Below are 14614 nucleotides of genomic sequence, written 5' to 3' on the forward strand. Positions count from 1 at the left end.
TTAGTTTTCTAAAAACAACTCCAGTGCTTTAATGACTTCTCTTTCCAGCACACAACCCATCTTTATGTTAACAACCACCAGATCAAATCCACTATGCGCATCTCACGTGCCAAGATTTGTGCTTCCAATCAAACCCCCCGACCAAGCGTGCTGTATAGCCCAGGCAACCGAGGCCTCTCTACCAACCGTTCACTGAGGGCTCGTTTGGTTCGCAGGAAAAAGAGAGGAGAAAGTGTGGTCAACCGAAAAGTAATGAAATGCCTCTTGTTTGGTTGGAGTTTTCAAAGGAGAGAGATGGAAAAGTTGTATTCCCATGGGAATATGATTTCCACATTTCATGGGAAAGTTACTTTCCCATGAGGTGGAAATCACTCCTTTTTTATTTTTTCCCAAAAAGACCCTTCAGCATTAAAGAAGCATTAAAGAGGCATTAAAGACCTAATTTTTATTAAGGGCATAATAGGAATTATACATAACTTTTCTAGGAAAGTGGATGGTCAACCAAACATAAGCACTTTGGAAATTTGTCACTTTCCCATGGTTAACCAAACATGCCAAAAATACTTTCCTAGGTATCCTCTTCCTAGGAATATGATTCCCAGGAATCATATTCCTAGGAGGGAAAATACTTCCCGCGAACCAAACGAGCCCTGAGAGGTAAGAAGATCACAATCTCTTCATTTGTGCCTCCTCGTCCGGAAGCCAAAAAATGATGGTACAGTTAGAACGGAATTTTATTTTTACCAGTGTTATTAAGATTCGAAACGTGCGAGCATCAATTAAATATTGAGGATCGAATGCTTTTCGTCTGAACATATTCATTGAAAACGCTATCTGATCCAGTTAGCAGTGAGATGGCGTTAGGATGGTCTACTCACATGTAGGATGACCCACGGGTCGGAAAGAGTATAAGCAAAAATTTCTATCCACATCGAATATTTGCTGGTGGAAGGGAGCCGAGTAGGGGTTGCTATACTGATCAGGCTTCTCTTCTTCCTTCTTTTTTATTTTTTTATTTTTAAGCAAAAAAAAAAAGAAAAAGAAAAGAGGAGTAAAAAACGATTGCTTCGTTCACCCCTGCTTCGCGTCACCGCTGGGCGCCATCCCCCTTTCCCCTGCTCGTTTCTTTCCTTGTAATCTTCCTTCGACTCCGTCTTCTCCTCCAAATCCTGGTACAAGAACCAGGAACTCTTCTGCTGGTTAGTAATCCAAGAAATCTTTTACCTTTTAGGCTTTTAGCCCAGATGGATATCTTAGCCGAGAAGGATTTAGGTTGGGCTTTCGTCGGGGGGGCGATAAGAGAGCGAAATCCCAGCGGCTGACGCATTGGAATTGGGAAATTTGGAGGTCTCGGAGAGGTGGTGGAGATGGCGATGATGAGTAAAACCCGGAACGTGTTGGAAGGGCTGGTGAAGGACGGGGCGTTCAAGTGGGCGCTCAGCCGCCGGAGCTCCTTCGACGAGGAGTTCGAGGAGATGGGCCGCTCCCCGTCCGGCAAGCGCAAGTGGATTGCCGAGCTCTCCCCGATGGCCAATGTCATCGTCGGCCGTTGCTCACGGTATAACGTTGCTTTCTCCCCGTGATTCGATTTTACTTCGAACTGAAGCGGAATTCTACTTCTGTTTAGTTAGAGCTTCGAAATTTTTTCCAACAAATACAACATATTGCAGAAATATTCATGATTTTTTTAGTGTTCAGCTTATCGGTTCAATCCCGTCTTATTGTTTATGATAAAAAAGGAAATCGGGATGGTGCCACTGAAATTGGACTTGAAAATGGGATTTTTTTGTATTATTTCGGATAAATTTTGTCAAGATGAGACTTCTAAGGGTTTCTAGTCATCCAGTCACTAGTTTTGGTACAAAGTGTTAGGAGTAAATCATTAATACCTCATCAGAATATACCGTTCGGAAAGCTCGGTAGTATCAATATGATTCATCTTTGGGTCAGTCACTAATTACTAGGCAGTGTAGCGGGCCTTCGTGCACTTGTCCTCAAATTTTGAGAGTGTTAGATGATTCAGTAAATGTTCATTATTGTAATGGGATTGCTGTCTCTGCTGCACAAATCTTTTGCTTCCGCGCTTGCTATGGTTCAGAATTCTTGAAGTTTCAATGGACGAGCTTCAGCATAACTTTGATAAAGAGGCATCTGAGTCCATAAAACACCCCTCAAATTATGCAAGAAATTTATTGGAGTACTGTTGTTTTCGAGCACTTGCTCTCTATACTCAAGGCGCAGACCACCTGGCTGATAAGAACTTTCGCCGAGTGACGTTTGATATGATGTTAGCTTGGGAAGCTCCTGCTGCTGCAAGCCAGACTTTAGTCAAGGTAGATAATTCATAGAGACCCGTACACATAAATTTTATTGGAATTATTATTCCCTTATTTTGTAATCAGATGATATAGCTTGCAAATGCTAGTGTGACTGGTTGTTCTAAGTTCATCATTCTCATCTTTAAAACAGGTGGACAAGGAGAGTACTGTTGGGGTAGAGGCTTTCTCTAGAATAGCACCGGCGATCCCCACCATTGCTGATGTAGTCACCTGTTTCAATCTTTTTGACGTACTTACAACTTTGACTGGAGGGCAACTTTCCTTTGCTATATATGACAAGTACCTTGGAGCGCTAGACAGGTTATCATTCACATTATTTCATTCAATATGCTGTCAGCAGGATACTGCTAACTACTTGTTTTATTAATAGTTTATGCCTGAGGTTGACAATGTGACATAACAATCTGTTTCGCAAATGTCTTAGAGCAGAACTTTTGAAGGCAGATCTTGATAACTACTTAAGGGCCTTTTCCAAACTTAATATATAATATCTCAGTTGAACCACAGTAAACAGACTTATGCCAAAATTCCAAATTATAAAAGGTGGCATAATTTTTTTTAATCTATTCATATGAAGGACTACATCCCTCTTCAAGCATTTTCAAGGGCTTTCTAAGAACATCTAATTCTGCCTGCATGTGCACATACCATACCCAGCACTGTTCTCCAGTTATATTCACATGCTTCCCTTAACACTCCATTTCTAATCACTTGAACACTGTCACTTAGTCTATGCTAGTGTCTGCTCATGCTATTCCCCAAGTCTATTCATACGATTCCCAACATTCTCCTCCAGTTATCTTGATTTCTTATAGTAATATGCTTTCCCTGATGTATTCAATTTTAACCACCATAGTATTCTCATTTTCCTATGCTTACCCTGTCCCTTCATGTTGCTCCAACATTTTTGATTCATTGGACATAGCATCCCTTTTCGCCATCTTATAGACACGTGCTTGTCCATGTCCCCAAATTTCTGCATGGTAATCCCAGACAATGTAAACAATCATACTGGTGTTTGTTCAGGCTATCAAACTTGTAACACCCATTCTTTGAAGTTTTTCTCCATTATTAAATTGATGTTTCATCCCTTTCCTTCAGCAATTAATTGACAGTACATCTTTGTTCAGGCATCAGCAGTCTAGCTCCCTGTTATGAGTCCATTGCTTGTGGAAAATCGCATCTCGAAAGAAAAAAAACTACTTTTGATGCTATTAATTATTCATATCCATAACAATGTTTGTGAAACCTGTTGAACTATGCCCTTTCAGATTACCTCTCATGTCTCTGTGACATATGGCTTTTTCAGTTCAACGAAAACTTTGTACAAGCAAGAAAATAGCTGTTTCATTAAACCTTGTTAGTAAAACCCAGATTAGTTCTCAGATATTATTGTAAATTTCCTTAATCATTTCATCTCCCTCTAATAACTTTATGGTATGCTGCATAACATTTATTCCACTATGGAAGCTGCAGTATCGCTTCAGTCCTTATAGATGTGTATCATGTGTCTCTTCCAATTGTTGCCATTTTCCTCTCTTTACTATCTCGCTAAAAAAATAAGATAACAAAAGTGATCTAATTCCTCCCCTGATGTCCATACCATTATTTAGTATTTATGTTGATCTAATGCCTTTGACATACAATCCCTACTTAATTTATCTGGGTTGGTGATAGCACACATTCACTCTACTAATTGTGGTTTCTCAAGGTATAATTAGTCAGTAGACCATCATCTGCAATTTATGCAAATAATCTTCCACCTTTCCTTAAATTCATCATATTTCACCAAAAACTGTGTTGTCCCTTAATTTTTATAGCATGTAACTTGGTCCATCTCCGCTTTTCCTCCATGTAATTGTATCTAATCTGCCTCAATAGCTATTTGGTCGTCCCACAAGCGTAGGGAAGGAAGGGAAGATACAAAATTGATATAACATAATCTGACAGCCCATGATGTCAACAATTATGATAGTTTTGGCACATCGAATAAGCAATATTTTGTTGCTTACGAGAAAAGCAATTTTAATGTGTGATGTTGATACTTTGAATGCCGATAAAAGCTAATGCAGTGAAAAGACAATGATGATGAAGCAGAAGCAAAGCCAAGAAATATTAGTGTGGGAAAAGGTCCTGATTTCTTTGATGCACCTAGCCAAAAAGGTACAAAGTGTTGTGTTCCTCATTAAAATTTCAGACAAGTTGACTAAAACTTGAGCTTGGGTTATCTACTACCCTTTCACTGGGATTAAAAACTTATCAAAGTATCACAAAAAAAATCAAAAACCATCATGATATGTTCCACATGCTCTTGTGAGAGTGTCAAAACTCTCCAACTTCGGGATCTGCCATTAATGATATTTCACTGAATATGGCATTGAAGTTACTTGATTGATATTTTCACAACCAACCCTGTTTTCATATTGATACATAGCATTTGACCAAAACCTTCTGTTTATGAATATTTCACCTCTATTCTCTCTCGCATTCTTTAAGGCTTGCATGCAAATTCATACCTGCTATTTGAACATTTTGGGCATTGATGTGGTTAAGCATGATCTTCCATGCATACTATCCTTCCATAGCCAACAACAAACATCACATATTTAGATCTCAAATCATCTATATTCCTTAGGTAGAGAAGCCAAGTTTTTCCATAATAGAGCTCAAAGGGGAGAAAGGTTCCAGTGATCGATGACTGTAACATCTATTGCTGCTTTTTAATTATAAGATCAATGTTGCTACTTGCTGGGTTTGTGAGCCTCCTTGCTAAGTATATTGCAAATTACTGACTTTCAGCACTGCCCATCTTTTTATTTTGCTATTTTTCAACCAAATTTTCTCTTTTCTTCACGAAGTTCTTCATACACTATTCGCTTGTCCTTCAAGCTCTGATCCACCTCTTTTCTCTGTACCGGGCGATAAGGTTCCCTCAAACTCTTCCTCTTGTATTTTCCCTATGTTCTGATAGGTACCACTGCCTTGAGGACTAAAATATACTTCAACAACATGGCAATCTGTCCATGGACATGTGGCCTTGGTAAACCTTAAAAACTGCATTAATATTGATTATCATTTTAAAGTCTACGAAGTTATTTCTCTGATATATGGAGGAAGACATAAAATGTTGCACCAACTGGGCCGGATGAATGTCGATATAGATCTGATATATTTATAAGCACTGAAATGTGTGCAATTTCAATCACGTAATTGCTGTAGCATTATAGATAGATGGTAGATATAATTTCATGCCTCACACATGAAAGCCAAGGAGCTACTATATTTTTTCTGCAAATAATGAAGTTTTCCTGCTCAACCCTTAACAGTAGGACCTGAATGTTAGCTCTGATAAAGAATGAGTTTTTTGAGTGAGAATTTGCCATCCATAACAGTACTGTTAGTAACAACTCTCTCCTGTATTTCTTCTAAATGATGATAACAACTAACCTCCCTATCATGAGCAAAATACATGCACTGAGTGCATGGTAACTAAAATCTAGAAGTTGGAACCAAATCCATGGCACTGTAATGCAGCTGTTAGAATGTGAAAAACAGAATGGAACTCCTTCCTTTGGTCCATCTCCATGCTTCTCAAATGTTAGTAAAACTTAAATTAGGACACTCCTGGCCTAACCTTTCTAATTTCCATGTTCAAGAATCTCCATTCAACTTCTTGGCACTGCTCTGTTCACTTAGTTCCCGCTTTGACACATATAATGAAGCTCAAGTAAGGTCATTAATTTTTAATTCCCTTGCTTTGCCTTTCTGAGTATCGGATGGTTCTTTTTAATATATTTTAACTTCTTGATGCAAACTGCACCGCCTCCTCCTGCTCAAGAGTGCACAGCTCATTATCCAACTCTCTTATGGTGTCTACTTCTCTACTTTTATTAATGTTTCATTGGGTTTGATGGCATCGTATCTTAGTTTCTTTGTCTTTTGTGACTTCCTGATAAATTGAAGCAATTTCTTCTGTGACACTAAGTATATACCAACTTTTGATGTCTTTATAATAGCTTATGTTGGTTTTGAACAAAGTTTCACTGTGTCATTTCACTTCGAGCATGAATCTAGTGACGTAATTATGGCTAACTTACTAATTAACATGAATAAATTAGGCAAATTTAGGTATGACCGTATGAATCGAGCATGATGTTCCATGTTGTAAGTATCACAACTGTGTGCTTCTTTCTTTTCTAGTATTTAATAATAGGTCTCTAGTAATTGGAGTACGTGGTGATGAGTAAAATATTCCAAGAACTTAGTTTTGATACTTTAGTGTTTTCACAAAGCTGGCAATGTTTTTAGTCTATGGCTCTATCTTCGAGTCGTATTTCTCAGATACAGGATCTTGACCTTTTATTCTTCATTCCTAATGATATTTTAGTTATGCACATGCTGTGTCAGCTCATAACTGAAAATATGAAGGGCAAATTGGGTCTCATTTTAGATTTTTTCCCCCTTATGCAGAGCAATAAAAAAAATGAAGACTCAATCAGAATCATCTCTTCTTTCGGGCCTTCGATCACATAGAGGAGAAAAGATTCTTGATGTAGATGGAACATTGACCACCCAACCGGTACTTGAACATGTAGGAATTTCCACATGGCCTGGTGGGTTCCGTATTAACTAACATTGTATTTGTGGGTTTGGTGAATGATAAAAACCATGCAGTGATTAATGCTCTGCTTATTCTTAAGTACTTAAATTCACAGAGCTTTGGCAACAGTCATGCCCTCTTGCTGCTATGGTTGCTTATTAAACTCTATTAATGCAGGAAGATTAACACTGACAGATCATGCTCTCTACTTTGAACCTCTACGAGTTATAACTTATGACAAAGCAAAAGTATATGACCTTGCAGATGATTTAAAACAGATTATCAAGCCTGAGTTGACTGGGCCATGGGGTTCACGTCTTTTTGACAAAGCAGTCATGTACAAATCGATGTCCTTGTAAGTCATATTGTTTTCCAGTCTGTTGCCAATGTTGCACTCTTAACTTCCTTACCGCTACTTTTTCTTTTCTCTATTTTTTATTTGGATACTGGGTGGAAAATTAATGGATTCAGGCAGGGTTTGATGTTGGTAAAAGTTGAATGCTCTTGAAGAAGATTATTGCCTATTGATGCCTCCAATTTTGTTTGTAGATCGGAACCAGTGTTCATGGAGTTTCCAGAGCTTACTGGTCATTCACGTCGGGACTATTGGCTGGCTGTTATGCAAGAAATTCTTTATGCCCATAGGTTTATTAGAAAATTCCAAATAAAGGGTGTTGAGAAGGAAGAAACACTTTCTAAGGCTGTGCTAGGCATTTTGCGTTTACAAGCTATTCAAGAGTTAGTTCCTTCAATTCCCTTACGATGTGAGGCACTTCTGATGCTCAATCTCTGTGATCAGCTTCCCGGAGGTGACCTAATACTAGAAACTCTAGCTGATTTGGTGTCTTCTAGAAGGTTGGATCAGGTTAACATATCTAGTTCAGGAAGTGGAATGTATTCTATATCTGTTTTGGCAGTCTTGTCAAATCTGGGGGTGGAATCACAATATGTTAACAACGAAAGACTTCCTGTTGGTGAATTAGTTGTAGGACAGATGAGTTCCTTAGAAAAGGCTGTTAGTGAGTCTCGGGATAATTACAAAATGGTAGAGCGGGCACAAGCCACGGTTGATGGAGTTAAAGTAGACGGGATCGATACAAATTTGGCGGTGATGAAGGTAACATGCATGTCATCTATTTTGTTTTATACATATTGCTTGTGACCTTGTGTTACTTCAACTGATTATTGTTATATGACTGTATCATCTTCATAAATTGATATGTAAAATAATCGTGTTCTTTAGTTCACTAGTCTGATCCGACATGAGTTGAAATGGCTACATATAATTGTTTTCGCGATCTACAGCTTCACCTCTTAGTTTTATGTTCATATGCATCTATGAAGATGTGATGTTGACCGAATCACACTTTGGAGGTGACCATATGCATCATATGTATTTTGTGCCATTATTATCAATATAATAGGTTCATGTAAAGTCATTTAGGGTATTGGAGTCCCTTTTTTGGGGTTAATAGAGGTTGTTTTAATGTCTTCTTATGTCGTACTTTGGATAGGATCAGGTTGTAAAGGTCCTTTTATGGTATGTGCTTGTCTAGGAAAGCTCCAAAGTGATTAAGTTTGGAAATGTTTGTCTTCGAACAAGAATTCCTGGAGGATCCAGATTTTGGTAGCCTTTTTTACTTTTCTTTGTATGTGGCAGCCTTTTTATCTTTGTACATGAGCGAGCAAGTTTTACGTTGGTAAGGAAAATAAACAGATGAGACTTTTTTTTTTCTTCGGAAATAATTCATGGGTTATATTGCTGTTAGATTTTGCTACATCATTGGTTTAATTGTTTTCCAGTAAAAATTTGAAGTATATGCAGCCTTTTTATTTTATAACTATACACTTTAATTAAACTACATGTATGCAGTCTCTAGTGTTTTGCCTGACAAGCCAGATAGATCATGCACTCAACTTATGCAATCTTCAGGCTGGATTTTATGCCAGGAGTTAATATATGCAACAGAATTCTGACCTAAGTGCTGGGTCCAGTAATATTTTGCTCTACCACATATTTGATTGCCTGCATGTCTTTTGCTTATGCCTGAACTTGTCTCATCTTGCTTATGTTCACCCCTGAAGATGTCCATATCTTTTGTTGCTTATCGAAGTTCTTGCTATTGCATCATCAGATGTAGTTAAATAAATTCATCTATTCCTAATAGACAACATCTAACTGTTTGCCCTCATGAATCTGTAGAATGATCAATTGCTAGACTTTTGCCAGCATGTCCTTCTAAGATGCTCGATTACTTCTGCATTTCTCAAACCTTCTTTTAGATGAGTGTTTCACTCGACATCCCCATTTCTCATCGTACTTAATCTTGAAAAGAATCATGGCGATCTGGGTGTCAGTAGGCAGCTACTTCTACAGGAATTCATGAGTTCAAAGCACAACCTTGGGTTGAATATGATGTGATATTGTTCTTAACAAAATTTTGAATCTTTCTTTTAAGAAAGAACGTGTTGAGGAGAAATTGATGCTTGAATCTATTTACCCACTTGAGCTTAGTATTCAGTATCCATTTCTAGCAGAATGTCACAAATTGGTTATGGTGTTTTACTATAAGTTTCATGTTCTGTTTGTTCATGCTGCTTTTCCTTTCCATGAAATGTGGAATATGAGTTAATGACACATTTGAATTATTGGCATCACTTTAGTCAAATATAGTCAATTGAACTGTCATTAAATCCATCAATGTTCTTGTTTTGTGTAAATATAACATGCTTTATCACATTGCCTTAAACTTGCAGGAGCTGCTACATCCTATGATTGAACTAGGAAAAATCCTTGATTCTTTTGCATCATGGGATGAACCTCTCAGGTCTTTGGTATTCTGTTCTGTTTCTTGTTACATAATTATCAGGTTTGGCTCTGCTACTTTTTCACAGATAATCTATCAGTAGTGCATGACATTCTTGTAACTACTGAAACTCCTTTTTTATATACCTGTTCACTTTTGTCCTTATGATGTGTGTAAGCACGTGGTCATGTTTACTAATTTAGAACCTTTATACTATTTATTAGCATAGAGATGGTTAGTCTGTTATCTGTTATCTGAAGGTTCCTTTAGCACCAAAGCAACCAGAGCTACACTACATTTCATGTCCAAATTGTGTATGATAGGGGGTTCTATCGAAAAAAAAGAAAGAAAAAAGAAAAAGAACAATGACTGCTGAATGGAAGCACAGAAGTTATAATGGCACTATCTCTTAACGCATTATAATATTGGAGGAGTTTCAGAGCTGCTCTTGTCAGTTGGCTCAGTGGTAGGCATTATGTTGAGTGATCATAGATGATGAAAATTTGAAAGACTAAAACCTGTACTCTCAATGTTTTGTAACTATGAACTGGGAGCTAGCAAATCAGACGTTTTTTCCAAAAGAAACACTTCCATTGTTACTCTTGGGAAGACTATGTCATTAATACTCAAGCTCTTTCTGAAGAAAAAAAAAGGAAAAAACTTGAGTCCTCACATCCTTGAAAGAGTCATGATGTGCTCTTAGGTAGGATGTCCTTTAATTTCATGAATGGAACTTTGATTTTCGCTGGTTCATAGTAGAATATTTTGCTTATTTAGGTATGTTCTTTTACATAAGTATTGATACTAATTCATGCCATTGGCTTTCATTATACTTTCAATATGAATGGTGCAGGGGATGGCTAGGTTATGTACTTGTTATGGTGCTTCTCTTTATTGCAATCTTCATGTTGCTCACTAGATTATGTAATGAAGGCCAGCCAATCAATCATGTTAAGGTGACAGCCCCTCCAGCAATGAATACTATGGAGCAGCTCGTGGCTGTTCAAAATGCTATATCTCAAGTTGAGGAGCTAGTCCAGAATGGGAATGTCATTCTTTTGAAGTTACGAGCCTTGTTATTGGCTGTGCCTTCTCAGGTTAGTCCCTTTTTCTTTTTTATCTTTGGTACTTTCGCATCACATATATTTTTTAATTGTGCAAGCATGCGTGCCTGGATGAGTATATGGAGATAAGACAATATAACCTACTTCATCTTATTCATTCAAGGGTTCATTAGAAAGTTGATTAGATAACACATGATAGTCCCAGGAAGTTCCAATGTTCTTTGAGTCCTTCCTGAGTTTTCCATTTTGCACCTTGTTGCTTGGTAGTTGCACTCTTTCCTTTTTATGTTTTGCTAATTGTGTTCAGCTCATAGGTGAGAGATGTCCCTTATCGGTCAATCACTTTATGAACATGTAAATGCACGGGGATGCACACATGTATGGGAATATAAAATTGAATTTATTAGAGGAACCTGCAGTACTTGGAATAGCTGGTGCAGCTTACAGATATAGAGTTATCAATATGGGAAATTTCAAGTTTGTCCTCCAATTGCTTCCTCTCATTCTTTTGTCATGAATGATATTACCGTGCAAGTAACACTATCAACAACCTGGATCATGAACCTTACGCTATCTAGATTAGTGAAGCACTAAGTTTGTTGATTTCTTTTGGTCGCATAGTGCTTAGATTGATCTAATACAATTCTTTTCTGTTCAGGGCCATCTCACTGTTTTCCTTATGATCGATTTATCCATTTGACTAAAAGTTATTGTCATCTGGTAACTAGCCTGTTGGTTGGATCTTTCGTCCAATGCATATGTTTCCTAATTATTTAACAAATTCAACGTGGCATCAGATACAGGGATACATGCCCATACAGAACATAAATTCTTATGCTTTCGTTGGATTATTAGACAACGAGTGTCTCTAACACCTGCATGCAAACCTCTGTAAATACTACAGGTCAAATGATGCCTTCTTTCTGATATTGCCTTCTTGTTTTTCCTTTATATACATGAATATGAATGTCATAATCTTACACATTACTGATTATTCGTGTGGTAAATAGGCAACAGATAGAGCTATAATAGTGCTGATTCTACTGGCCTTGGCGATAGCCTTTCTACCTGGTAAACTGATAATCTTAACGATATTTCTGGAAGCATTCACGAGGAACTCGCCTCCAAGAAGAGCGAGCACAGAGAGATGGACAAGAAGAATAAGAGAGTGGTGGTTCAGCGTACCAGCAGCTCCTGTAGTACTTGAACGAGATAAAGAAGAGAAAAAGAGGAAGTGAGCGTGTATATAGTCATGTATTTTTAATTGTTTCATATGTTCATAAATAAGATTTTCTCTTTCTGCTTATATCCACCCCCCCCCCCCCCCCCCCCAGTGCAGGAGACATTAAAAAAATAGGTGGAAAAAAAAAACGAGTCTTCAATACACATGATTGTATTCAGATTAAGCTTTTGTCTCATTGCTGCTGTGCATAACAATCTTTTAGCTCGCGTTTTGAGCTTATGCCATTAAAACAATTACTACTATAGGCTGCTCAAAAACTATGCATGGCCTCAATTCATGGTGGTTGCTTACCTTTTCGAAATGCAGCAACCTGTGATTGTAATTTTCTGGTGCTACTGGAGCTCTGAGAAGTGCTTTCCATTATCTTCTATACCCTCTCACATGTCCTCAGGTAAGTACATTAGTTTCCATGGGTGTTCTCCCTTCATATGTTATGACTTTCAAGAGCATCAGAGATTTCTGGGTAGGAGATGAGAATTTGTTCGTTGTAAGAGAAGGTAAACAACTTTTGATGGCAGTCTCATGTGCTAAGTTGGGTTAGTTTGACTGAATTTATGTTAATCTAAAAGGTTTGTAGGGTAGCGTTTGTGCCTCAGAATCGACGATGCTGATGCAGCACAAAGTTTAATTAGGTCAATGTAATGGCTCCGAATGTCACCGTAATAGCTCGCAATATAACCATATCGTATTCCGGTTTGATTCCTAAAAACTGGACCAGATATGCTCATCAAGTTTGATCTGGATCTGAGCAGTTCATTAATATATATAAAAAATAATTATATCCTTCTAGATGTAGTACTTCGTACTTCTAGGCCCTAGTCTGTCGATCCATTATGGTAACAAATTAATACCAAATTTACCAAATTATTTTGGTTTGTTCGAGGGCTAGGAACTAACCAAAGGCCGAGTTTCGAAACCTTCAGTTGTCCGCATGTATGGATCACGCCATATATTTAGCTGCCAGTTTGCCTTATCATTCAAATTTCTCGATTGCAAAACCAGCAAGACGCAGTACAATGTCCGTATCATTGCAGGAAAAAGAGAATGGAAACTAGATGCAAGCCTTCGCTTCGTTGAAGAAAAGAAAAGGAAATGAGGCAACCCGAACCAATCAACCTCCAACTACAAGGAGTCTGATTCCTCTCCTCGGAGCTGATAGGATCAGCCAACCAAAACAAACGAACTGAACTAGGAGAATTATTGCCCATGGATGAAAACCAGGCCTCCTGCCAATCTCAGTAGTCGGGGAAAGCCTTCATGGTGTCCATGATGGAAGGCGAGATGGAGCCGCCCATGTTTGGAATGGATTGCGAGAACAGCGCCGACTCCGGGTACCTATAGAAGGACCCTGACGAGCAGAAGAAGTCCGAGGAGCTGGGTGTGAAGAGCGGGATCTCCGACAGGAACGGGTTAGGAGGTGGCAGGGGGTCGAAGCCGAGCGGCGACATGGCGGCCGGGGCAGATGGCAGCGGGGAGCAGCCGACATGGTGGACGACCTCCCCCGCGATGCTGCGATTCTCCGACAACGGCGACGGATCGTTGTTAGCCGCATGGATCGTGTCGGCGTCCTTGCAGGGAATGTTGGATGGTGCGGGAGGGGGATTGTTGGCGGCGGCGGCTGAGTCGTCGTCGTCGTCATCGGTGGAGCGGGAGAGACCGGTGAGCTTCTGGACAAGGGCCATGAAGTCGCGAGCCTGCGTGTGGATGATCTTGGGGGAGTGGGTGTAGATGATGACAGGATGGTGGCGGTGGTGGGTGGTGGCGGTGGAGGAGGAGGATTGCTTGTGGATGAGTTGGGTGTCCTTGTGGATCTTGAGAGGGGCCGGGCGGGAGCCGTTGATCTCTCGCGACGAAGGGCTCATGATGAAAACAGAATTCAAAAGGATTGAAGGATGAGAGAAATGGAGAGAGAGAGAGAGAGAGGGATGGAAGGAGAAAGGTTGATACTAATGGAGGAAGGAGATGGTGGTGCTTATTTTTTAGCTGGAAGGAATGCTTTATTTGGGGTTGGGGGGGGGGGGGGATTGAAGGGCCAGCGCCAGCCAAATTGACCGTTGATAAAAAGAAGGGGAAGGGGTGATGTGGTGGGGAAGTTACAGGGATTGTAGGGGAAGGCCGTTGGGGGAAGGGCGTTGAGAGAGGGTTGCATGTTGACGCGGGAGGAGATGGCGGGAGAGAGGGTTGTGGGCTTTCGTGGATTTGCGGAAGGGAGTTTGCATCGTGGATGTTTTGTATGAGGCTAGAGAAAAGAATTCTAGAGAGAGAGAGATAAACGTTGCATTTGGGTAAAAGCTTCATATCACCTCTGTCTCCTCCTCTCTTTTGAGCTTTATTCATCGTATGTTCAAATTGGTGATTGGTTCATAAATAAAATAAAATAAAAAAAAGCTAATTGGCATGGTGCAACGCCACATTGGTGCACACCGTATAAAATATAATTTGCGGTTCAGGTGGAAATGGATATGAATCCAAATAAAAACCAACACCATTTACTACACTCAAGATAATTTTTTTTTTTTGGTCACACGGTGGGCATGAGAGAACATGACAGATTTGAATAT

General features: G+C 39.3%; 2 protein-coding genes across 7 annotated transcripts; one reads left to right on the forward strand and one right to left on the reverse strand.

The window, feature by feature from the left end:
* The first annotated feature begins 941 nt into the window (after positions 1-941).
* LOC103719567 (uncharacterized) lies at positions 942-12295 on the forward strand. 6 transcript variants are annotated; one of them, XM_008808882.6, is made up of 10 exons: positions 942-1199; positions 1273-1558; positions 2099-2333; positions 2470-2639; positions 6810-6952; positions 7117-7294; positions 7489-8056; positions 9697-9809; positions 10600-10843; positions 11821-12295. In XM_008808882.6, exons 2-10 carry the CDS (start codon positions 1368-1370, stop codon positions 12046-12048), a joined length of 2070 nt encoding a protein of 689 aa, XP_008807104.3. In that variant the 5' UTR covers positions 942-1199; positions 1273-1367; the 3' UTR covers positions 12049-12295. The 6 variants fall into 6 exon arrangements, 4 of the variants coding, with proteins under 4 accessions (XP_008807104.3, XP_038986067.2, XP_088565245.2 ...); XR_015972248.2 differs by adding an exon at positions 11469-11714 and having other exon boundaries at positions 1065-1558; XR_015972249.2 differs by adding an exon at positions 11469-11714 and having other exon boundaries at positions 1065-1558; positions 11828-12295.
* Positions 12296-13145: 850 nt separating this feature from the next.
* LOC103719580 (uncharacterized) lies at positions 13146-14041 on the reverse strand. The gene has a single exon (XM_026809425.3). It carries the CDS (start codon positions 13913-13915, stop codon positions 13289-13291), a length of 627 nt encoding a protein of 208 aa, XP_026665226.1. The 5' UTR covers positions 13916-14041; the 3' UTR covers positions 13146-13288.
* Between the last annotated feature and the right edge of the window lie 573 nt (positions 14042-14614).

This window comes from Phoenix dactylifera, chromosome 12 (genome assembly GCF_051530095.1).
Source record: "Phoenix dactylifera cultivar Ajwa chromosome 12, Ajwa_hap1_PhDact_Kaust_v1.1, whole genome shotgun sequence".
Classification (NCBI taxonomy): Eukaryota; Viridiplantae; Streptophyta; class Magnoliopsida; order Arecales; family Arecaceae; genus Phoenix; species Phoenix dactylifera.

What these genes read in the sequence shown, in the direction of transcription:
- LOC103719567 (XM_008808882.6), top strand. Translation starts at nt 1,368, where the DNA reads ATGGCGATGATGAGTAAAACCCGGAACGTGTTGGAAGGGCTGGTGAAG. An exon ending in TCTTGTTACATAATTATCAG is followed by an intron (nt 9,810 to 10,599) that starts GTTTGGCTCTGC and finishes TGAATGGTGCAG; the next exon opens with GGGATGGCTAGGTTATGTAC. An exon ending in TATTGGCTGTGCCTTCTCAG is followed by an intron (nt 10,844 to 11,820) that starts GTTAGTCCCTTT and finishes TGTGGTAAATAG; the next exon opens with GCAACAGATAGAGCTATAAT.
- LOC103719580 (XM_026809425.3), bottom strand. Translation starts at nt 13,915, where the DNA reads ATGAGCCCTTCGTCGCGAGAGATCAACGGCTCCCGCCCGGCCCCTCTC.